The sequence below is a fragment of the Uranotaenia lowii genome, chromosome 2 (genome assembly GCF_029784155.1).
Source record: "Uranotaenia lowii strain MFRU-FL chromosome 2, ASM2978415v1, whole genome shotgun sequence".
Classification (NCBI taxonomy): domain Eukaryota; kingdom Metazoa; phylum Arthropoda; class Insecta; order Diptera; family Culicidae; genus Uranotaenia; species Uranotaenia lowii.
Window position 1 is genome coordinate 43,959,277 of NC_073692.1, and position 26,041 is coordinate 43,985,317.

A 26,041-nucleotide genomic window follows, 5' to 3' on the forward strand; every position below is an offset into this window, starting at 1 on the left:
ACGAATCGCACGGATTTTCACTTCTTCGAAATAAATCAAAGTTAAGTCCAATCAAGCGACTTTTTACTATCTCCGAAATCGGGAATAATCAGTTGGTACAATCAAAACGGCTAATTAAGTGTTGTTGAGGAAAGCGCAATCGAATCGCGCAGTGGCACTCCGTACAATAAACGCCGAAAGTGCAAACAAAATTCTTCCCCCAGCGGGTGAACAGCTGACTAGTGAAGTGCCGAAGACTTACCTGGACATTCTTGCTGCTGGTAGATGCCGTCGACGAGAGACGGGAAGAAATACCCCGAAATACGAACCCCCCCATCGGCCGAGCCCGAACAGTCATTTTTGTCATTTTTGTCATTTTTGTCATTTTTGTCATTTTTGTCATTTTTGTCATTTTTGTCATTTTTGTCATTTTTGTGATTTTTGTCATTTTTGTCATTTTTGTCATTTTTGTCATTTTTGTCATTTTTATCATTTTTGTCATTTTTGTCATTTTTGTCATTTTTGTCATTTTTGTCATTTTTGTCATTTTTGTCATTTTTGTCATTTTTGTCATTTTTGTCATTTTTGTCATTTTTGTCATTTTTGTCATTTTTGTCATTTTTGTCATTTTTGTCATTTTTGTCATTTTTGTCATTTTTGTCATTTTTGTCATTTTTGTCATTTTTGTCATTTTTGTCATTTTTGTCATTTTTGTCATTTTTGTCATTTTTGTCATTTTTGTCATTTTTGTCATTTTTGTCATTTTTGTCATTTTTGTCATTTTTGTCATTTTTGTCATTTTTGTCATTTTTGTCATTTTTGTCATTTTTGTCATTTTTGTCATTTTTGTCATTTTTGTCATTTTTGTCATTTTTGTCATTTTTGTCATTTTTGTCATTTTTGTCATTTTTGTCATTTTTGTCATTTTTGCCATTTTTGCCATTTTTGTCATTTTTTGTCATTTTTGTCATTTTTGTCATTTTTGTCATTTTTGTCATTTTTGTCATTTTTGTCATTTTTGTCATTTTTGTCATTTTTGTCATTTTTGTCATTTTTGTCATTTTTGTCATTTTTGTCATTTTTGTCATTTTTGTCATTTTTGTCATTTTTGTCATTTTTGCAATTTTCTGTCATTTTTGTCATTTTTGTTATGTTTGTCATTTTTGTCATTTTTGTCATTTTCGTTATTTTTGACATTTTTGAAATTTTTGTACTTTTTGTCATTTTTGCCATTTTTGTCATTTTTGTCATTTTTGGCATGTTTGTCATTTTTGTCATTTTTGTCATGTTTGTCATATTTGTCATTTTTGTCATTTTTGTCATTTTTGTCATTTTTGTCATTTTTGTAATTTTTGTAATTTTTGTAATTTTTGTAATTTTTGTAATTTTTGTAATTTTTGTAATTTTTGTAATTTTTGTAATTTTTGTAATTTTTGTAATTTTTGTAATTTTTGTAATTTTTGTAATTTTGGTCATTTTTGTCATTTTTGACAAAATTTCAAGATTTTCAAGGCTCTGCTTTGGTTGAAAATTGTTCCGGCTCCGATGAACAAAACGGAATGGCAGGAATTAAACAGGCTCTGCTAAAAACACTGCTTTTTTATCTTTTCGGCTAAGGCGTTTTCCCTTACAAATGTCAATACCAAATCGAAACTTGTTGCGCTATATCAGGACTCAATGAATCGCTTCCAAAAAATGTATTGCTATCTTTGGCAGTAAAACAACCAACAAAGTCATGGGAGATATAAAAACTTATAATTTTGAAATTCCCATACATAAAGCTTGCAGCGGTTTAATGTACAAATTAAAGAAAACCCAAACAATAAAAAAATTAACTAACGATTATGTGTATAAAGGATCGTAAAGGGATGAGATGAAGGAAGCTAAACCGAAACTTACCTCCTAAACAAGCTCCTAGGGCGAGCGCCCATACAAGTGGCTTCAGCGGCAGACCGAGAGCTTCATTCTCGGCCAGCCCGATTGCGATCTTCACCATCATGGTGGTCAGGGGGATATTGTCCACGAAGGCGGATGCGAATGCAGATACCTAAAGGGAAACGGATAGAAAAAAAAAAAAAGGGATGCATCTAGTAAAACAGGCCGGCTCTGTCACAATCACAATTCAACCTACCCAGAGAATGAGTAATATGGCAACAGCTAAACGAGATTCCTCCGATACGGATAAAATAACATTCTCCGTCTGCTTTCCGATCCATTCGATTAGTCCGAGCTCGGCCAGGGCCTCCATCAGGATAAATAAGGCAGCAAAGAATAGCAGGGTGGACCACTCGACGCGAGCGATCACGGATTCGATGTCTTCCCTGTTGAGGATCATATGATTAGGTACATAGGTCTAAAGCTTGTAATAACGATTGTAAAGGTACAAACCTGTCGGCTAGGATCAACAGCAACACAGCACCCAGCAAAGCGGTCCAGCCAAGCGACAGCTTCTGTATATCCGGAGCCGAATGCAGGAAGAAGAATGTGATCACAAACAGCAGGGTGATGGCGGACTTGACCAGCAGGGATTTGCTTCTGATCGGGTACTGTTAGGGAGAGAAATTGGTTTCAACAAAAGTCTTATTAATAAATTAGCAAAAAAAAGCACGCGTTACCTTTTTCTTAAGATCCTCCAGGGTGGCCTTGTAGCAATCGGCCGGAACCGAACCGCTGACCAGCTTCTTCTTCAGCGAGCGCCTCAACCGGTTGACCTTCTTGAGCAGCGTCTCCCGCACCAGGTCCTCATCCTTGGAGTACGAGGACAGCGATGCGGCGGCCCGCTGCCAAACGGCGATTTCGTGGCGAACTTCCTGCACATCCTGTGGCTCACTGAAGCGCAGATCGCTGATCGTCTTGAACTTCATTCGCAGCTGGAAGTACGTGGTCACCGTAACGATGGCAATCGGGATCGCCATGTGCAGGGTGAATACGGCAAAATTGACTCCCTTTAAAGAGTAGAAAAAAGCAGACCATAGTTATCTCATTCTCAGATGATACAATGGCTCAGCAAGATACTAACATTTTTGGATATGTAACTATTGGAGGCGATGATGACATTTGGCGGATCGCCGACCGGTGTCAGTGTGCCTCCGATGTTCGAGTAAATAACCATCGACATCAGCACCGGCACCGGATTTAACTCCATCACCTCGCACAGCCTTATAGTGACCGGGGTCATGAGGAGTACCGTGGTGACGTTGTCCAGGAACGACGACAGCACGGCCGTAAAAATGCATAAACAGTTGATCAAAGACCACACCCGTCCGTTGGTCACCTGGTAGGCGTACACGGCCAGGAAATCGAAAATACCGGTCTCCGACAGGATCGCTACCATAATCATCATTCCGAACAGCAGAAGCAGTGTTTCGACATCGATCCACGAGATCAACTTCGGCATACTGGGTCGTTCGTTCATCGCAGCTAGGACACCGATCGCCAACGTTGACGCCACAATGGCCGCAAAGGTTCGGTGCACGATTTCCCAGATGATTAGAACATACAGACCGAGCAGAACGATTGCGGCATATATCACGCCCGTCTCTTTGTCCATCGGTGTCGAATCGTACGTGAACTTCACCGGAACATCGGTGTCGGCATTCGTCGTCATGCGGACCCGAATGACGGCCTTTCCGCTGGTGACCTTCCGGTGACTCGTCGAGCCGATGTCGAACACGTGTTTCCGGGTGATCTCGTCCATCTGGTCCATCGTTTCGGTTGCCAGCGGTATCGGTACTTCCCAGGACTCGGTTACGTTCTGAAACAAACAGAAGATGGTTAAACTTTCGTCAAGCAGATTGATAGGGATTGTTTGTTGTTTGTTTTATTGAGTTTATAGAGGCATTAAATTTACAATTCATTCGCCTCTTTTAGATAAAAGAAAAAGAAGAGATAGGATATAATACAATTCAAGTTACTTAAATCTGGTTAAAAAGTTCCGTTACTCTTAAGAAGTCTAATAATTTGTCTTCAGTTGCTTTTTCATTTGCCAGGATATTTCGCACTCCGTTGGGTAAGTCGTTCGCTATACGCTGATGTTCGTAGATTGGACATTCCGTTAGAATGTGCTCGATTGTTAGATAAGTTCCACAATTATCACACTCGGGTCGTTGGTTTGGTCCTCCGCCTGTATAGTGACTGTGGGTTATTCTTGTATGGCCGACACGAATCCTGGAAAGCACACGCTGTTCATTTCGTTTGTCTCGGTCTTTCCATATTGAAGAAGTTCCTTTGATTTTTCTAGTGAACAAATTTCTCTCCCGGTTCCAGCAGGATTCCCAAGAAAGTTTTACCATTTTTTCGATCCATAGTTTCAGGTCTTCTCCGGGGATATTAGTTCTCCAGAAACTCATACTATGCCCGATTCCAGCCAGTTTATCGGCTTCTTCGTTGCCCTCGATCCCACTGTGTCCCGGAATCCAGATGAATGTCATCTTAGAAAGGTCCTTCAACTCGAGTTCTTTTAACCAAGGATGTTTTGATCGGCCGGTTTCGAAAGCTTTCAATGCGCTTGCTGAGTCAGTGAATATAGCATATTCTTTGACTTCATCACTCGGAATCGAATTCACAGCGATATTCAAGGCTGCAATTTCAGCTGAAAATACAGAGCATGCATTATCAAGCTTGAGAGATATTGAATTATTTGATGAAAAAACTCCTGCGCCAACTCCATTTGCAGATTTTGATCCGTCAGTAAAAATTTGTTCGTGGTTTTTAAATTTCCGGTTTACAAGCTCATTGAATATCATTTTTATTTTGAAGGGATTATCTCCAGCGCGAACTTTTTCTTTGATGCTCCAATCAATTTTAGGCGTTGGGTGATTCCAACGTCGATCTCGTACACTGGGTGTCTCGGCCACTTCGGGCAGAACTTCTGCAAAGTTTTTTGTGAGTATACTATTGATATGGCGTTGTAGGTGTGTTTCTTCTCCGCTTGTTTTCTCTAGAAATCCAACAGTTCTGTTTGTTAGGATTTGCACTGTCTTTAGGTGAAAAGGTATGCATCCAGATTCGATCATACAGGAGTTAGTAGGTGAACTTGGCATATGACCTGATGCCTTTTTAATAATCTTATTATAGATGGGTGCTAATGTTGAGACTAGTAGATCTAGATTGCGGCATGTAATTTCGATACCGTAGAGCAATTTAGAGGTCAGTATACTATTGCCAACGCGGATTATTGTGTGGCGGTTATTATTTTGATGTCTGCTGCTTATGGCTGACAACAATCTCAGTCGACTATCGCACTCGTTTTTCACTATTTCAAAGTGTCGCTTGAAGTTCAAACTTCTATCGAAAGTAACACCCAGGACTTTTACATTTTTTTTAAAAGGTATCGAATTGTGTCTGATCTTAACTACACGGTCATTTGCTCTGTGATTTGAATTACAACAGTGAAATATGCAACTTTTTTCTGCAGAGATCATAAAACCGATTTCATCTGCCCACTTTGATACGATACGGATTGCATTCTGCTGTTTCCTACGGGTTTTAACATAAGATTTACCAACTGTTAAAAGTAGTATATCGTCGGCGTATGCAAATGCATACATGTCCTTGGGTAAGTTATTGAAGACATTGTTCATGGCGATCAAAAAGATAGTGACTGAAAGCACAGACCCTTGTGGGACTCCAGTTTCTTCGCAAAATGATTGCGAGAGTGAGTCACCGATTGCTACTTGGAACGAGCGATTTGATAAAAAATTTTCAATGAACACACACAAGCGTCCATTGAGCCCCCACTTCAAAAGTTGCTTTAGAATGGCATCCCTCCATACACGGTTGTATGCTTTTGATAAATCCAAAATTCCCATATCGACATGATGACCCGATTCTCGTGCATCGTCTAGCACTTCCCCTAGACAAGCGAGGTAGGTACCACATCCACGGCCCCTGCGAAATGCGAATTGACGATCATCGAGCAAACTATTTTCTTCTAAAACGGTAGTTAGCCTCCTATTAACCATGCGTTCAGCTATTTTACCAATGCAACTAGTGAGGCTAATAGGTCGATAACCCTCTACTGTACCGTGATCTTGTCCATTTTTCGGGATAGGGATAACAATGCTTTTACGCCATTCGTCAGGAAATATGCCAGTTGTTCATATTTCGTTGATGCATTTATGGAAAACTTTTTTCCCGATGTAAGGTAACCGTTTGAGCATCGGGTATCCTATGTAATCTGAGCCTGTTGAGGAGCCTTTAACGTGATCTAATGCATAATATAGTTCCTGTATGGTAAACGGTTGATTAAATTCTTTGGTAACGCTGTTACTTATTTGGAATGGACTGATTTGAAACTCGATCTTGTTTTTAGTTTTTAAGAATTGTTCGCTATAATTCTTGTTGGCGGAAAGGGATTCGAAAAACTTGCCGAATTCGTTCGCGATCGTTGGTGCGTCGTCAGTTAACTGATCATTAATTTGCAAAGTTATCCCTCGAGATCTTTTTTTACCGCTTAGGCAGTTGACACGTCGCCACAACTCAGAAATAGAACTGTCTGGACTGATGCCATCTAAGAATTCCTCCCACGAAATGCGTTTGGATTCCTGCATACACTTACGGGCAGCGTTCCTAGCTTTTTTGAAATGTTCGAAAATTTCTGTACGTCTTGGGTCGTCTTTGGGTGTTTTTTGTAATTTTCGTAGAGCCTTCCGACGTGTCTTGATGGCCTGTTCTACTTCCTTATTCCACCAATGTACAGCTTTTCTTCCAGGTTTATTACTGGTGCGGGGGATGTTCGCTGCTGCTGCTTCTTGGATTCGTTCGGCAAAATCCGATATGGAATAGTTCTGGTCAGGATCTAGGGAATCCATGATGGCATACTCGAAATTTTCCCAGTCTGCTTCTCCGTAGATCCACCTTTGGCGTCGAGTGGTTGTAGGGATAGAATGGTGAGTTTTAATTTCAATCGGGTGATGGTCGCTGCCCAGCGAGTCCCAACCGATTTCCCATCGGATTTGGTTCAGAAGATCAAAAGATGCGATGGAAAGGTCGATATGACTTGTTTGGTTGCCCCGGCGAAAAGTTGTTGTCCCATCATTAAGAACAACCGCATTTTCTTCCTCAATGGTTTGGATTATTGAAATACCTCTGCTGTCATTTTTGGGGGAGCCCCATTCCGAATGATGGGCATTAAAATCACCGAGTATGAGGTACGGTCTAGAGAGTTGTGATATCAAACCACGAAATGTTTGCTCGAAGTTGGTTAGATGGGTTGATGACGGGACGTAAACTGAGACGATTGTAATGTTATTACCGGTCAATTTTACTGCCGTTGCTAATAAAGTTGTTTCTAGTCTCAGTACTGAATGAGGGACAGTTTTTAGAACGGCAATGCTGACATTTTGCCAGTTGTTCGAGCCGTGCTTAGAGTACCAGCAGTAGCGGCCTCCTAACCAGGAGTTTAAATTTGTGTTGGGTTTGGTATGAGTTTCCTGGAGTGCAAGGACTATTGGAGAATTTTGAGCAGTGAGAAGTAACAGGTCGTTGAGGTTGTTCGCCAAACCGTTAATATTCCATTGAAGGCAGAGTCGGCGCTTAGCATTTTGTTGGTTGGATTCGTTCTGTACTAGGACATCATCAGTTGGGTTCGGCGTGGGAATACAATTGATTTCCGATGGATCTTCGTCGATGGTTGATGCGTCTAAAAGATTAAGTGCACTGGTATATTGTTCTTGAGAAGAATGTGATAGGGTACTTGCCTGTGTATTGGCAGGTTGCCCTAAACGGACAACCGCCAGAGGATCTTCAGCTTCTGGTACTTCTCTGGTCGGGGTCTGAATTGGGCTACGCTTTGGTGATACAGGTTGTTGGGATCGGTTGGCTTTTTCGGAAGATTCACCATCTACGGGTTGGGGTATGACGTCCCGGATGGATTTTCTTTCCAAAAGCACTTCCGTATGCAGTTGTTGGGCTTTTATAGGCATGTAGGTGGGTGAATTGCTAAAGGTAAGGGTATTATCGGAAACGGTTTGACAGAGTTTATTTTTATGTTGATCTTTGTTTGTTTTTTTCGTTTGGTCCGCCATGAGGAGTTCGAGGAGTTTGTTCAGGAGTTTCCGTATCAGATGTATACATATCCATTTGCCGAGAAACCGTTTCAGTGTTTTCTTGATCTTTGTTGGTCATGTGGGTGGTCTTCTTCATTGGAGGGCTGATAGAGGTAGCTACACGTCTTTGTGAAATTCCTCTGTTCCGCTTAATCTCGTTTCTTTGCTCAAATTTGTCGGGGTTCACAGTTCGTGATCGGCTCCTAGTTCTGTCCATAGTATCGTTGTTTGGCGTAGTTTGTATATTGCTGTTAACGTATCGTACACTCAAGTCCTCTCTAAGATTTTGAATTTCATTGAGAAGCCTTTCGATTTGCATTGACTGTTGTTTGTTGTTGTTTGTCAAATTTGCGATCAGTTCGTCCTTTCTTCTGTTTTCCTTGATTAGTTCGTCAAATTTAATCGAATCTATTCGATTTTGGGCTGTAGCTTGAGCATAACTGTTCTGTCCGCTTTCGACTCGCTTTCGAGCTTCTGCATAGGTGATGTTGGAATCGATTCTCACTTTGACTATTTTGGCTTCTTTTTGATAGACTTCACACTTTTTGTTTCCTGGTCTATGTTCTCCTTCACAATTGCGACAAAATTGAGGCTTTTTGCATTCGGGTTGTTCGGTGCTATCAGTTTCATCAGGATTTGTCATCGGATGTTCTGCAGAACAGTTGAAACAACGTTTCGGCCCTTTACAATGTTTCGATGAGTGCCCATACTCGAAGCATTCGTAGCACAACATGGGGTTGGGATAGTACGTTCTGGTGGCGACTCGTAGTAGTCCTACCTTCACGTATTCGGGGTACGTTGTTTGTTTGAAGGTGAGAATGAGTGTAGAAGTGTTAACTTTTAAATTGTCTTGCTTACGAATGATCCTGCGTACTTCTGAGACATTTTGGTTGGCGAGTTGTTCTTGAATTTCCGTTACGTTCATTTCGATCAAGTCATACGATGAGATGACGCACTTGCAGGAGTTTAAAGTTGGGTGGTACTTGATTGTTATTTTTGTGCCATCGAGTAGACATTGAAGAGCCAGCAATTTGTCAACCTGTTCCTGTTTCCTGGTCTTTATAGTGTATTTCGTACCTTGGGCTTCACTATAGGCCGATTCGACACTACCTACTGCCTTCTCTATTGATTCGCCTATAATAAACGGGTTTTTAGGTAAGATATGACCGTCGATTCCAGTCATCTGAAGGATTATGATTCGACCGAATTCTTTGTTTTGGTCCATGAACGATGGGAATCTTCTACCAATAGGTCCATCTCGAGGCCCTCCACTGGCGGAGGCCATTTCTTCTTAGTGATTCAATATATTGAGATCCTAAGTTTCGCACCGCTTAGCTATTAAACTGGAGCTAAGCTAAGTGATAGCAGTCACCTGCTACCTACCCCAAAAGGTGCATGTATTGTGCTGTAATCGTTATCAGCACCAATCGCGCCTTCAACTTGCATGCAAGTTTATGTGGCGTCAACAAGGCAATATGGCGTCTTCGAATGTGGAATATAGATTTCTTATTCGGAAAAAGTTTCGACAATATTTCACTTTATAGTCTCCTTTTTGTGAAAACCCGATATACTTAGCGTTCTCGACACTTTCCGGACTCAAGAATAATTAGAATTAGCATTAAACTGAATCGAGATCAATGCTAAAATCCGATAGAGAACAAGAGGTTTTAATTGCACCACAATGAACAATCAATTGCACAGTGGGACTGTGATAGGGATTGATCAAATCATAGTATTCGGAAAACAGGCGTCTATATTAAGGTTGCCGAAAAAAATCTGTATTTCGACGAAAAAAATTTTTGACTTTTTGTGATTTTACCTAAAAATTTTGTGGTGATTTTCCGGGGCCCCTTTCGCACTTGTTTCATTGAAAATTAATGAAAAATCGAGTCTTATTTACATTTTTTTCGAGCAAAATCAATTAAACTGACTAACCTTATCATATTTTTTCAATCTAAACTTAGAATCCGAAATTCATATTGACATAAGAGTCTGTCTCCTCTATAGGCGATGGAAACGCTACCAAATTTGGGTGATGGTTTTCCATTAGTGCAAGGGGGATGCAGCTAAAATTTTACCCAATTTTGGACAGATCTTGCGATTTTTCTTAAGGAGAGAAAGAATAACCTTTTGCTTCCATCGCCCATTGAACAATATCTTGTACAGCTTGCTTTGTGAGAAACACTGTGAACTTTGTTCACGAAGATATTACAGTTAGAAGAACCTCTTACATGGACCTCCCGCAAGGTTCATGTTTGAGTCCACTTTTGTACAACTTTTACGTTAGTGACATCGACAGTTGTCTCTCTGAAGTTAGCACACTTAGACAACTTGCAGATGACGGCATGGTGTCTGTCACAGGATCTACAGAGTCTCATCTGCACAGACCTTTACAAGACATTTTAGACAGATTGTCAACCTGGACTTTGGAGCTTGGGATTGATTTTTCTCCACAGAAAATGGAGATGGTTGTTTTCTCTAAGAAACATAGACCTACTCAACCTTAGGCAGAACGTTCACTCAATTGAGGTGTTTTAAGTATCTTAGGGTTTGGTTTGATTCCGAGTGTACCTGGAGAGCTCACATTGAGTATCTGAAAGAAAAATGCCAAAAAAGAATCAATTTTCTCCGATCCATCTCTTGCACCTGGTGGGAAGCTCACCCAGAATATTGTAAAAATGGTATAGAACAACAATTGCTAAAACTCACCTCATTAAAGGGTGATACGGTCAAAATTTGGGTAAGGGAAAACGCGTGTAAATCAGTGAAATCGTTTATGCAAAAAATCAAATTAAATTTCTTTTTCACGTTTAATTAGTATAAAACTCAGGAAAAAATATTCAGTTAGGCTTCCGCTTTTCCAAATCCGAATTGCCAGGCCTTACGCTTAACCTCTGCCATCAGATTTTGTACAGCCACCTTGTCCACCTTCTTCGCCGCAGAAAGCCAGTTTGCCTTGAATTGCTGCTCGTCCTTGGTAGTTTTTTTGGTCTTCTTTAGGATCCGCTTGACAATAGCCCAGTATTTCTCAATTGGGCGGAGCTCTGGCGTGTTGGGAGGGTTCTTGTCCTTGGGAACCACCTGCACGTTGTTGGCGGCGTACCACTCCATGGCCTTTTTACCGTAATGGCAAGATACCAAATCAAGCCAAAACAGTACGGAACAACCGTGTTTCTTCAGGAAAGGCAGCAGACGTTTATTCAAACACTCTTTCATGTAAATTTCTTGGTTGACAGTCCCGAAAGCTACGAAAATGCAGCTTTTCAAGCCACAGGTACAGATGGCTTGCCAAACCAGATATTTCTTCGCGAACTTTGACAGTTTCATGTGCTTGAAAATATCTGCTACCGTTCTCCTTCCTTTTGCCGTATACAATTCCTGTCCCGGAAGCTGCTTGTAGTCGGCTTTGACGTAGGTTTCGCCGTCCATTACGACGCAGTCAAACTTCGTCAGCATCGTCGTGTACAGCCTCCGGCATCGCGCTTCGGCCGTCGTATTTTGTTTATCATCGCGATTTGGAGTCACTATCTTCTTGTAAGTCGATATTCCGGCTCGTTTTTTGACTCGATGCACGGTTGTAGACGATACACCCAGCTTATTTGCGGCATCTCGGAGAGAGAGGTTAGGGTTTCGCTTGAAACTACCGGCAACTCTCTTTGTCGTCTTTTCGGCTTCCGGTTTTCGATTTCCCCCCGATCCAGACTTCCTGGCTGTCGACAAACGTTCCCCAAATACTTTAAATACATTTGTAACGGTTGATTTGGCAACTTTTAGCGAATTTGCCAGCTTTGCGTGCGAGTAGCTCGGATATTCGCGATGCGCGAGCAAAATTTTGAGACGCTGCTCTTCTTCCTTGGACGGCATTTTGACAACTAAAGAGTGAATTCCAAAATCAAAATAGGAGCAAAATTCTACACACACCTTCAAAATGAGGGGTATTCAGGTTTTTTAAATGCAAAATTGAAAGAAATACGTCAAGTTGATATTGACCAAATTTTGACCGTATCACCCTTTACGTCGTCGAAACTTTTGGTGTTCCGGCGCAGAAACCCGATTGCAGCAAATCCTGATAGTTGGTAATCAAAGCTGATCATGTTTCGTGAATGGGTAAAGTTGATTATTTTACACTTTTTAGAATTGGCCTGCATTACGTTTACTTGGCATCAAGATCATATCCGTTCATGCATCAAGACTTTAAAAACGTTCGAGATGGAGTTCCAAATCGAACATCTAGGGAACGATCTTTCTGTGATGGACCGGTTTAGAACTTTGCAAATCTGGGCAGCTAAAGGTGCAGCACAGAGTTTTAAAAATTCGGGAGGTATGTTATCTGGACCAGCACCCTTCGTTGGGTCAACTGCGGACAATTTTTCTTAGATTTCCTGAACAGTGCTCAATACAGGGCAATGAAAATGCAGACTCGCTAGCAAAGGTGTGCACGATTGTTGATGACATTTATCAGCGCCGAATCGCGTTCAATGATTTCTGTTTTTTGGTCAGAAGAAACACTTTTGTCAACTGGTAGCGCAAATGGAACGAGGATGAGTTGGGTCGATGGTTCCACTCAATTATCCCATGGTTCAATAGGTTGGACCTTAGTGAAGATTTTATTCGTTTATTTTCTCGTCTCATGTCCAATCATTGTCCGATAAACGCGCAACTTTATCGTGTGAATCTTGCTAGCAGCAATCTATGAGGTTGTGGCAAAGGTTATCACGACATCGAGCATCTTGTTTGGTCGTGTGAGGCTGAGGTTCATCTTGTCGCCAGACGAAACTTAGTCGTCTTCTTAAGAGCCTGAGGGAAATCACCTAACGTTCCAATGAGAAATGTGTTGGCTGCGAAAGACTTAAGCTATATGCTCGAGATCAGGGAATCAAGAAAATTGTTATCTCCCGATAGAATTGATGATCAAAACACCCGTGAGAAAGATTTTCACACGCAAGCACACTATACTAGCACTTATCATTTTCAATTTTGCTCTCGATAAGTTGTGCATTCCGATTTAAGTTCATCTTCTCTTCAAACGTTAAGGATACGTTCTCGCTCACGGACCAAAGAAAATTTCTCACTACTTTACATAAATCCGAGGGCGCGGAAAGTTATAACTTATAATCAACGCAACTAGCTGGAAAAAGCACTATCTGTGCGTTTGCCCTCTTGCTCGATTCCAGTTTTGTCGGAGAATATTCTCACAACTTGAACTGACGGAGAGATTTCGAACGTGTTATCTTGATCCTCACTGGAAATGGATAAGAAGTCATCGCGTTCTCATATTAATCGCTAAGTCTTAAACAAGTGATAAAATCAGTTATTATTATCAGTTCTCCTCGATTTGCTTCCCTGCTCGATCTTTTTCTTAAGTCTATCGATCTTTGCATTAACTACCCCTTTCCTCTTTTGTTTTTTTACCAACTCTTAGTTCTAAGAATTTGATTGTAAAAACAAAACAACTTGATTTTGGCTCCGTGAAACTAAAGGTCCGAGCCGTTCAAAATAAACAAGATTATCAAAAAAAAAAAACACTGGTTTGAACTCCGAGCCATATTGGAATAGTTTGGAAACGAACAAGAAGACCGACTTACTAATCTTGGCAGAGACGGTGAAATGGTCCAGATTAAAATACCCAAAGCCAGGGTGTGTATATATAGGAGGTGTTACCATATGCCAAATTCTCGATTCAGCCATTTTGGCCATTTTGGTTTTGCTACTGCGGAACTCATGGAGTTTTTTAACCAACAATTCACTGATCAGCTGAGAAAATATTCTTATTTTTGTAATCAAACTTTTTGAGCGCCCTGCGCACTCCTCGCCTTCTTACAGTGAAAGTCGGAGAACCTTATGTTTCTTAAAACCTTGCCCAAAGCGGACGCGCAATAGTGGGTTCGACAAATACTGTGGAGATCACATGAACAGAACTGGGGAAATGAACAGGAAACAGCACTTCGAAAAATAAAATCTACGTCAGGGAAATGGACGGACGTCAAAAGCAGAAAGGAAAGGAAAAATATCTTGAAAACTACAAGGATATTGAGAGAAAACTTATACCCTCTAAAAAGCGTGCAAAAAAAATCTGTGTATTCTGTGAATCTCCCCAAAATTCTGTGTTCTGTGACACAGATTCTGTGGTGAGAATTTGTTAAAAACCCTGTGAGATTACCGATTTTTCTGGGATTTAGGCACCTTGGTCTATCATTTAAGAGACACATGAATTTTGACAAGTATTATACAAAATTAGCCTAGCTTAGCTTGATTAACTACTCACGTCCTCCTTAAATCGTTAAACCCGAAATGCATGGTTATAGAAAATGTATGCATTACTTGTTCCAAATCAAAATTATGATAACAATCACTTCGAGTTCCACGATCGCTGGTTTGGCTAAGTAGAACAAATGAATTGTGCTTGGGATTAGCAGCTCATTCACACTGCACAAAACTGATGACTCTTTGAACGTCCATAACGGCGCTGGCCACGTCCTAGTAGTCAATGGATGGATTGAAAATAAGAGAATTTTGTGCCGTTACCTCTGAATCCTTTAAAAAAATTGATTGGGAGTGGGGTAACAGGACTTTTGACAAGTATTCTTCAAAATTCTACTCGAAAATCAACTTTCTAATGATTACAAATTTTGAAAAATTCGAGTATAGTATTTAAGATTTGACTTTCAAAATGCTTCGCAAAATATGTAGAATAAGGTGCTACAGTGGATTCGGGCAAACTTCGGTGATGGAGATGGAGCACATGCCATACCTCGAAACGGATCCAAATCTGGTTGGAGGAGAATATGACGTTTCGGCCGAATAATCTTTAGCCTCCTACTCGGAGGCGAAGGGTCCGGATTTGAACCCCCTCGCCATTTTGATAAGGACGCATGTTCAAGCAAAGGCCTGAGAATCCCCTCACCCAAGTGTCAATTCTCTGAAGGCTTCAACCTCTGAGACGTGGGCTTCAATGTCAGAGGTTTATATGTATTGCAAAGGTGTGCTCGCGATTCAGATTTCGCCTGATGAGAACGTAGTTGAAAATTGTTTCTCAATATGTTTATCTACATGTCTGTTTGAATAAAAAGGTTTTTAAATCGTGTTAACACTAAGAAAACTGTTTTCAAACCTTGATGATTGATTTTCGCATTTTTTATGGGTCAAAATAAAATAATAGACTTACAAATACGACCCGTTTTTCAATTTTGCTAATTTCAAACTAAAACTTGACGCATTAGTTATTCATCTTTTAACAGACTGATTCAGACTGTATTCGATCAGTAGATTCACTCACCTCTATGTGTTTCACATCGTGATCCTGCACGTACGAAACGTTGGAACTGTTGCTCCCGGTGTAGACCAGCTGTAGATTGACCGATACGTAGTTACTCGTCATGTTGTGCTGCTGGTCGTTCAAGAAGGAACCTCTTAGGTATATCCCCACCCTCGATCCGGGTGGTGCGTCTGGTAATATGTACGCTGCAAGGAATGACGTATTGGTTAGAGTTTTATCCGTCTTCGTTAGTTTCCAGTTACTTACTTCTGACCTTCCCCTCCGGTATCGACATCTGACGAGGTTCCAGCTCCTTTTCGTTCTTAGACATCAGGAATCCGGTGAAAAGGAGCCACACCACCAGCAGGGCTCCGATTTTGACCATGTTGAAGACCTTGCCGTGCTGCACGTGCGAGTGCCCATGCATCCCGTGCATGGTGATTTCATGCTCCTCTGCATCTCCTTCTCCGGTCGTGGTGTTGTTGTTGGTTCCGTTCTTCTCTCCATTCTGCTGTTTGGTGGTGCGCTGGATTGCCACTCCACTTGTGGCCAGTTTCGAATCTTCGCCCGTCGTCCTTCCATCGGTTCCGTCCACACTGGAATCTCCCGGGTTGGTTACCTTGATTGTGATGAATTCCTTGCTTGTGTCATCTCCATCGTCTGCCGAAACGTCCTCGTTAGGCAGCGGATCGTCTTCGGTACCTGGCGGAGATGAAATTGAGAAAAAGTTAGATAAGCCTATTCACGAAATAATTTACGCAAGCGTCTTCACAAGGCACTGTCGTCACAAATAGGCAGATCCCAGACATGATGACTGACGTCTGGTTTGAAGTCACGAGTCGTGGGAAAACTTATCAATCACGAGTGTGCTCTCGTACCGATTGTGAGATTTGATGGATCGATGAGAATGCTTACATGCTGTCGGCAATCAGACAAATTAGGTACAAACGGATATTAGACAAACAGTGCCGATCGGCAGAGAGTTGTACTTGTTTTCGAGGTTGTTTTAAAGAGGAAACGGAAAGTTCAATTAGGGAAAGGAGATAAAATTTGTAGGAAGAGCCATTGTCATGTGATTTTATGCGTAGACAAGTGCGTTATGGAATAACACAAATGGTACTTATCGGTTTTTATTTTTCAGTTCGGAAATGCGGAAGTATGAAAGCCGAACGCATCTACTTAACACAAAAAAAAAACTTTTAAATTTCTAAGACTTCAGCGTGTCTTCGGTATCTCTGAAAATTAGTCACATAGAGTAGACGAACTATTCACATAGAGTAAACGAACTATTCACCAAAAAATCCATCGAAGGGTCTTGAATATCTTTTTTTTATTTTGTGCGGACTAAGAGTTTGTTTTTAAAATTAGCAGGAGCTGACCTGATGCTGTTTTGATGTTGGAACCTAAATACTGCAATCGAAGTTTCTGAAGCTGATGATTATCGTCTCACATCCTGTAGTTTTTTTTTTCGCTACAGGACACTTCACAATTTTGTACACCGAAGCGGTATTCTATACTGGATAAGAAACTGGTTCTTCCGTATTTAAACATTTTTCTTTCTTAGTTAGAACGACTTTTTCGCAGAGCGAAAATTTCTGACGTCCGCGCGAGTCAACGCCTACTCGAACCTCCCCAAAAAAAACTTATAATTCAACATTTAGAAATTAAATCAGGGTTGCTAGAGATTTTTCGTATTGAAATTCACAAGTTTTCTTCTGGTTTTCCCGGTTGAAAATTATAATTTTTCCTGGTTTTTATTATATGTTTACAGGTTTTTGACTATGAAATTCCTAATGAAAAAAATGCTATAAAAAGTTTTAATTTCTAGCAACTGTTTTTCAAAACATAATGAGGTACTTGTTTGAAATTATGACGAGTACTTCAACGTCTTTCAACTCGTAGTGATTTCTCTCTAAATTGAAAGATCTGGAAAAAGTTTTAACAGATTGCTCTTAAGCTCATACACTACAGTTTTGCGCCAAACGCCAATAGTTTGGTGAAAATATTTGATTCGAAAATTTCAACGAATTCGCGAATTCTTTCAAGTTAAGTTATAACTGTGAAAGTTTTGGTTGTTTTTTTAGAATTTGTCCAGAATTTTAGCAAATATTAAAGCAAATAGTTGCATTCAAGCAGCAAGTTGGGGAGAAATTCATAAGACGTCCCATTTGCCTTAGATAGAGAACAGTCTTCAGTTTTATGTCAAATCGTTCTTAAAAGTCATCCGTGACTTTTATTATTTTTGTCATTCTTTTCCTCTCTTTATGATTGAGATGATCGAAAATTTATTGACAGGGCACTTCTTAAAACTTGATTGGCAACGGGCAACAGGCTAGGATTTGCATTTTTCAATAAAATATTCACAACAGGCAGCGTACATCAACTGACATCATCCCAAGTGCCAGTGTTAATTAGCGAAGGTTGCATGAAATTTTTCATTCATAAAAATTAATGGGGTATTTTGGCGCAATATACTCTCTATCGTCTCTATAAGTAGTCAGTAAATTTCTTTTCTATAAGATTTTGTAAGGTAAAAAAAAGAAATTTTTCTTTCCTATCAAAAGTTTACTTTATCAATTATTTGGCGTTCAAGGTAATGTACCCCAGATTGCTCACGCGCGGTAGCGCCAATAAAAATAATAGTTTTCGTGTGACTAACGATTGAAGACGACACACACCGTTTACGATCTTTGGCTTTATGCTCGGTTTAATTAATATTTATTAGAGCGCAGTTGATGTTAAGGCTCCGCTGCATGAATTGGTGACAATTTTTCTTATCATTAAAATTTCAATTTGCAATTGCTGTATTCAATTCTAGCGAATGTAATAAAAAATTTGAACTACAGATATGAAGTTAAAAGTATTGTTTTGCTCTGTTGACTCTGGTTGCAGACATTTGGAAACCATGCAAAACAGAGAGCGAATTTTCTGTCGAGTTCGACGAATAAAAACGGGTTCGGAAATAGAACCGATTTTCATTTATACCACTTGCCACAAGAACACTAATTTGCCATCTGGTGTCCATTTTTCCTCTTTCCCCACCACGTGCCGTGATTCGAATCTACGGCGAAGAGAACATTTGAATGGATACTAAAAATAGTCGATCAAATATGTACAGATACATCCGATATATTGTGGCGGTTTTTGGCTATCAAGTTGTTTGGTTTGCCGAGAATCATGTACCGTGGATTCTGTCTCTCTTTGCAAATGAACAACGATAGCTAAACTGAATATGGAAAAGTTGGACAATTAGATTTTCAAGAATTGTGTAGGTCTACTTTATGTAATGACAAAAATGACAAAAGTGACAAAAATGACAAAAATGACTATTATTTCAAAGTAGTCGAAGATTCCTTTGAATTCAGCTACAGTATTTGAAAGACCCAAATACTAGTATTTCACTAGCTACTTGCTAGCATCCTCAGTGGGTTATCGACTGAAGAAAGTGTATCATTTCCCTCCCTTAAAATGTCCAAGCTAGGTAGCTCTGAATTATTTGTAGGTAAAAAGAACCTTCGAATGCTCGGCAAATGTGCCGTTGTCAGTTTCTTGGGCCTACCTACCCTTTTCTGGGTGTTGTCAGGTAGATTATTATTGTTACCCGCCCTATTTTGGGCGTTGTCAGGTAAATTATATTTCTTCTTACCTAAGAACTTGAACAGCCAACTATGACCTGGTCCGTTGTCTCCGTTCAACAGATTAGCTGAATTTTGATTGAAAATTTCAATACTTTCCGCTACATCTAACTTCAGCGAATTACTGTTCAACGATCGAAGTAAAGAAATATTTTCTGGATCGATCAAATGGCATGTTTCACAGATGTGTAATGCTACTGAAGATCTAGGATTCTGTGAAGGGAGAACTTTTTTCTTCGAATCTGATTTGGCAATTGCCAAATGTTCTTCGAATCTCTCTATTAACTTCCTTTTTGTTTGTCTAATGGTTAACTCCTGTTAGCCATAAAGTAAAAGTGAGTGTTCAAGTGCCAAATAAGTTAGTGAAAAAGTTACAGTGTGAGTTCATCAGGGACAGCATCCAAAAGATGTATGCCCAGTTGAATTCTAAAACTCTGGAGTGTTACATATTTTTATCTTTTTTCGATGCCTTAAAAACTTTAACAAGTATGAGGATTGGCTTAATGATACCACCTACACACTTTATATTGTTTCATTATCTTATACCAACACTGCTGGTGTTAAAATATTTTTCGGATACTCACCAATTTAAAAAAAAAAATATAAATCATTTACCTACCAGTCTGGGCTCATATGCATTCATATGCAAATCAAAGATTCGTCTCTTAAATCGCGTTTCCGTATGCTGGCATATTATTGTTTTGCATCACGCGTTTGTGAATTTCAAAATTTCATCCATACAAACATTAATTTTATATAATTTTAGCTAGTTAATTTTTTGTAGTATTTTTTACCCCTGAATGTGTACATCCGCCTTATGCTTTTTTTTAAAACATTTTTGACAGAAAAAGTATAAAATTTATTTCGAATAAAAACAAAAATAACTGCAATTGATTCTTTGTGCTTTGGGTCTTTCAACTAGTATTTGGGTCTTTCAAATACTGTAGCTGAATTCAAAGGAATCTTCGACTACTTTGAAATAATAGTTTCATTCAGCTAAGAGGTTCTTCAAACCTTTGATTACACTAGTTTACACCATTTTTGAACTCAGTAAACTGAAGGTCATTTCTAATGTGAAATCGGGCGCTGAATCCGAAAATGAAATTCAAAAAAATCTCAGTAGAACCGTTTTTGAGTTATGGTCCAAATATGAAATTTCGAAAAAATTAAAAAAGTTCTTGTACTAAGATTAAAATATCTCGGACGGCATAACAGTAATTTGAAATCCCTCTTTTGTATATTGAAGGTGAATAAGTTTTCTATCGATCATCTGAACACTGTTTTTGCGTTTGACCAACAGTATTGTTGATATTAGTGACTTTATGATAAAAAAAATTATAAAAAACGTATTTTTTTAGAGAAAATTTTGTTTTAACGAAAGTTTTAGACTCGATGATAGCATTTAAAAAATCTTTTTTTCTTTTGCGCTTAAATGTCAATTTAAGACAAAGATTTTAAGTGGTTATTTATCAAAATCGGTTGAAAATTGAAGAAGTTATGGCTACTTTACCATAATAGTATTTTTTGTAGTTTTTCATAATTTAACGAACCGCAGTACACTTATCATAGTATAGGAAGAATGAAACATGATTAATCTCACTCGCTCCAAGGCAAAGTTATTTATAAGCTTACCAGAAGGTCACATGCCAAGTTTCAGGAAGATCTGACCATAGGGAGGGGTTGCTTAAGTCTCAAAAGTGAATAAAATTTTGAGGTATTATGCCCGGAAGGAACGTAAAATACTGGTTTTTCATCAATAACTTTTTTCATCACTAGCTGATTGTTTTTTTTGGTTGATTTTATTAAAGCTTAAGTTGAGACAAGTATTTCACCCGAAGACTGTAACTCGATCGGATTTGAAACAGAAAAGTTATTGCGGTTCAAAGATTATATTTTGGTCGAAAATTGTCGTATAAAACGCAATGCGTAAAAAGTACTCATTGCGTGTTGGACAAAATTTGCGGCCTGTGAACCGCAATAACTTTTCTGTTTCAAATCCAATCGAGTTACAGTCTTCGGGTGAAATATTTGTCTCAACTTAGGCTTTAATAAAATCAACCTTAAAAAACAATCAGCTAGTGATGAAAAAAGTTATTGATGAAAAACCAGTATTTTTCGTTCCTTCCTGGCAAAATACCTGAATATTTTATTCACGTTTGAGACTTAAGCAACCCTTCCCTATGGTCAGATCTTCCTGAAACTTGGCATGTGACCTTCTGGTAAACTAATAAATAATTTTGACTTGGAGCGAGTGAGATTTATCATGTTTCATTCTTCCTATACTATGATAAGTGTACTGCGGTTCGTTAAATTATTAAAAACTCCAAAAATTTCAGTTATGGTAAAGTAGCCATAACTTCTTCAATTTTCAACCGATTTTGATAAATAACCACTTAAAATCTTTGTCTTACATTGACATTTAAGCGCAAAAGAAAATCAGATTTTTTAAATGCTATCATCGAGTCTAAAACTTTCGTGAAAACAAAATTTTCTCTAAAAAAATACGTTTTTTATAATTTTTTTTCTCATAAAGTCACTAATATCAACAATACTGTTGGTCAAACGCAAAAACAGTATTCAGATGATCGATAGAAAACTTATTCACCTTCAATATGCAAAAGAAGGATTTCAAATTACTGTTATGCCGTCCGAGATATTTTAATCTTAGTACAAGAACTTTTTTAATTATTTCGAAATTTCATATTTGGACCATAACTCAAAAACGGTTCTACTGAGATTTTTTTGAATTTCATTTTCGGATTCAGCGCCCGATTTTACATTAAAAATGTTGGTCTGTTAATCAAGTTCACGATTTTTTTAAAATTTTGTAAACTAGTGTTATTAGTGACAAAAATGACAAAAATGACAAAAATGACAAAAATGACAAAAATGACAAAAATGACAAAAATGACAAAAATGACAATAATGACAATAATGACAAAAATTACAAAAATTACAAAAATGACAAAAATGACAAAAATGACAAAAATGACAAAAATGACAAAAATGACAAAAATGACAAAAATGACAAAAATGACAAAAATGACAAAAATGACAAAAATGACAAAAAATGACAAAAAATGACAAAAAATGACAAAAATGACAAAAATGACAAAAATGACAAAAATGACAAAAAATGACAAAAAATGACAAAAATGACAAAAATGACAAAAATGACAAAAATAACAGCAATGACAAAATAACAAAAATGACCAAAATGACAAAATTGGCAAAATGACATTTATAACAATGTATCATTTTTCCAATGCTTGCAATTTCGGTGCGTTTTTGTTATACATATCATTGAATTTTGTTTTCGAAATTCCAATTTCCTTATAACCGTCAAACAGTTTTCAAAGTTTTAGATTCACATAGAACATTTCAAAACTCGACCAATAGATGTACATATTTTTATCTTTTTTCGATGCCTTAAAAACTTTAACAAGTATGAGGATTGGCTTAATGATACCACCTACACACTTTATATTGTTTCATTATCTTATACCAACACTGCTGGTGTTAAAATATTTTTCGGATACTCACCAATTAAAAAAAAAAATTATAAATCATTTACCTACCAGTCTGGGCTCATATGCATTCATATGCAAATCAAAGATTCGTCTCTTAAATCGCGTTTCCGTATGCTGGCATATTATTGTTTCGCATCACGCGTTTGTGAATTTCAAAATTTCATCCATACAAACATTAATTTTATATAATTTTAGCTAGTTAATTTTTTGTAGTATTTTTTACCCCTGAATGTGTACATCCGCCTTATGCTTTTTTTTAAAACATTTTTGACAGAAAAAGTATAAAATTTATTTCGAATAAAAACAAAAATAACTGCAATTGATTCTTTGTGCTTTATGACATCACAAGTATATGGAAAACTTTAAATTTTCAAACGTTACAATTATAACACAAATCTGTTAATTATGTGAATTGAAAAAATACAAAATGTAACGATTTGTGCATTGCAAAATTGAGCGTGCACTTTTCTATTTCCAAATTTTCCTGTTGTAGATGTTTTATCACAGCAATTTAATTGCTCTTTTTTGTCAGTGTCTAAAACGTCATCAGATGCGCATGCAATGTTTACATTCGTTTAAAGTTGAGTATTGAGTGTGTTATTTTCAAAATGACAAGTAAAAGGTCGGAAACAGGTATTGCTACAACAACATTGTTAATAAGTAAATATGAGCTACCGTGAAAAATCATTGCGGAAAATAGCAGCTGCTATTGAAAAAACGAAGGTACATTGAAAAACCTCAGTGGCAGAGGACGAAGACGCATTATGACTTATGACTCCAGCTGATGCACGAGTAAAAGTGCGGAAACTGTAAAGGATCTTAGAACAAGTATTCCTAAATTGGCAATCGAGGTTGGAAAAAGCATCGGGCGCAGATACTCTTCGGCGGTTGGTTCACAAAAATCATTCACGAGGTCGAGATCGGATTTTGTTAAGGATGTTGATAACCTCCAAAGCTCTGGAACAAAGTTATTTTCACGGTTGAAACTGTGTTGTGGTAAATAAAACATCGATTGAAAAATAGCCACCCAAAGAATATAGCAGAGCTTAGTAAGGCAATTCAAGAAATCTGGGAAAATATTCCAGCATCCGTCACCAAAAACCCAGTGAACTCTATGCCTCGACGTTTGCAGGCAGTTCTAGATGCCAAAGGCGGTTATACAAAGTACTAAATTAATGATATAGCTGATTTGATTGAATTTTTGTTGGTGGCATACCGGTTTATAGAAAAAAAAAACTAAATTCTACGCTCAATTTTGCTACCTCTGAGTTTGGGATTTAATATTTATTATTATTAATTAATTGTTTTTTTTTTAATGTGGAGAAAAATTGTTCAGTGTTTGTTGAGAATAAAAAGATTGATTTTTACAATAACTGAGGATTTTTTTTTATTTTTGTGGGTTTTATCTCTAGAGGTTGGATTTTACGAATTGATCTTGTGTGTACGATCAATTTTGCGATTGACTGTACGATCCCCTTCAAAAGGTGCCGTCGTCAGATTGGATTCCATTTGAATCTTGACGGTCTTATAAAAAGTTTTCGTACTAAAACAAAAACTGATTAAAAATTATCAAAAATTGATGACAAATGGCGTTAATAATAACAATGCATTGTGTATTTAAAAAAACAAGTAAAAAAAACTTGATAAAAAAAACCGTTCGTTTTTGGCAACGAAAAGTTTTCGAGCATGTTGGCAAAAACGAAGGGGCCTGTATTTCGTATCCGAGGATAAGAGGGTTTCTTCTGCAGTTGATATAATGATGTTTTGTCAATGCAGTTGAAATCCGATGTTTGCGCGCTGGTGATTGCAACCTTACCTACCATGGACGACACGCAAAATAAACTGCACGTCATTGCTACGTGAAAAACAACATAATTTGTATCGAATTGATTTTCACGTAGATGCTACGAAATGAATTTGTAAACGCACCCCCATAAAAATTGAAGCTGTATGAAAGTCACCTATAACTAACGTTAATTTAACGTTAAACTAACCTATTATTTTAGTGAATGCTTTACCTCGAATGTTTTTAGTATTCAAATGATATTTGTGTCTATTTTGTTTTATGAAGTTTATTTACAGTAAGGTGTACACGAAAGAAAGTGAAGACCTGTTTGTGGAGGTAAAAATCAAATTCTTGAAAAAAATAAAAATAAAAATTCAGTTTGAAATATGGTACAAAAGTGTATCTACATTTCAACAGCGTTCATTAAGTTTTTTTTTCAAAAATAGATTTTGTTGAATTTTTCACAACGTAGATTGTGATCTTAAGAGCTTCTTTTGACTAAATTCACCCGGCTTCTGTACCATGTTTCTCAAGACGTTTATCGATTAGAGGCTAGTGTCGAGGTTTGAGATATTTTGGTGAATTTCGGTATTGCTCGATAAAATTGCCTTTCTTTTGGTTCTAACGATAACAAGTTTTAGTAGTAAATTGATTAGACCACATATCGAGCAAAAGCAAAAAAAGACTCCTGGGGTTTTTTTTTAATATATGACAATTTGCTCCGGGGGCCTTGGCCTTGGTCTTCACAAAAATTGAAATTTTGTTAATTTTCACAATACTTTTTTTTTCAGATTTCTAACATTTTAATTTTCGAGTTAGTTTTTTTTTTGTTAATAAAATAAAACAATATTTCAAAGCTATATAACTCTGACAGTTTTCAATGAAAATAATAAAATAGCATATCACAACGCATTGAAATTTTATCAGCCTTCCAAAAAAAAAAAAATATCGCACGAAAAAATAGTGTTTTTACCACCTTTGATGAGTACTGTTGTTGAGAAGTGCGCACTGCCTGCATATGTCAGTGCAGTTGTTCCACCATTGTTTGTTTCCGAAGCAAAAAAAAAAAGATTTATTATCATTATTTCTATCTTTTCTCGGAGTTTTTGGCCAACTTTAGTGTCTTCAGATGAAGGTTGTGTCATGAATTGGGCTATACAATGGTATTTTTTGAAGGATTTTCACATGATGGAGACGGCACTTTTAGACACCATTTAAGGCTTATTCACAATTTTTCATTCAGAAGGTCATTACTTTATTTTTTTTTAAATATTATTTGGAAAGCTTTTAAAAATTTCAAAGCGTTTTGACGAGTTATTTTATGATTTCCGTTGGAAAATAACAGAGTTATTAAGCTTTGAAATATTTTTTCATTATATTTACAAAAAAATCTAACCGAATCTAACTAAAAAAATTAAAAATGTTAGAAATTATGTGTTTTTAAGTCGTGTAAATGAACCAAAATTTCAAATTTAGGAAAGTCCGATAGTAATAAAAAAGAATCTCCACATCAGTTAACAAAAATTAGCCAGAAAAATGTTATGTGACCATTGTTAAAAATACTAGCGCTTCAAGACATAAATAAAAATTTTGTCTCCCACTCACACTTATATTTAGAATTTTTAAATCAAATTGTAGGTCATCAGGAATGACCTTTATTTAAACTACGTTTAAAAGATGCATATTAGAATGCCAACTCGTGTCAAGTTAGGCAAAACTTTCTTTATTCTCCAAAAGCGACAATTTTTTTCTCTCATTTATTACCTAAGTGATAGATCGTATAAACATTGTGATTTTTATATACAAGC

The 26,041-nt window shown here is 37.7% G+C and overlaps 1 protein-coding gene across 2 annotated transcripts in view; it reads right to left on the bottom strand.

Moving 5' to 3' along the window:
* Positions 1-1,795: 1,795 nt before the first annotated feature.
* The window catches only part of LOC129748615 (P protein-like), a 49,665-nt gene continuing 25,419 nt past the window's right edge, over positions 1,796-26,041 (bottom strand). For both annotated transcript variants that reach the window (XM_055743278.1, XM_055743279.1), the window contains exons 4-10: positions 15,550-15,984; positions 15,304-15,488; positions 2,999-3,733; positions 2,595-2,924; positions 2,368-2,525; positions 2,111-2,300; positions 1,796-2,026 (exon numbers count right to left, since the gene is read on the bottom strand). In XM_055743278.1, coding sequence (XP_055599253.1) covers positions 1,811-2,026; positions 2,111-2,300; positions 2,368-2,525; positions 2,595-2,924; positions 2,999-3,733; positions 15,304-15,488; positions 15,550-15,984 — 2,249 coding nt within the window. In that variant the 3' untranslated portion in view covers positions 1,796-1,810. The remainder of the gene's footprint in view (positions 2,027-2,110; positions 2,301-2,367; positions 2,526-2,594; positions 2,925-2,998; positions 3,734-15,303; positions 15,489-15,549; positions 15,985-26,041) is intronic.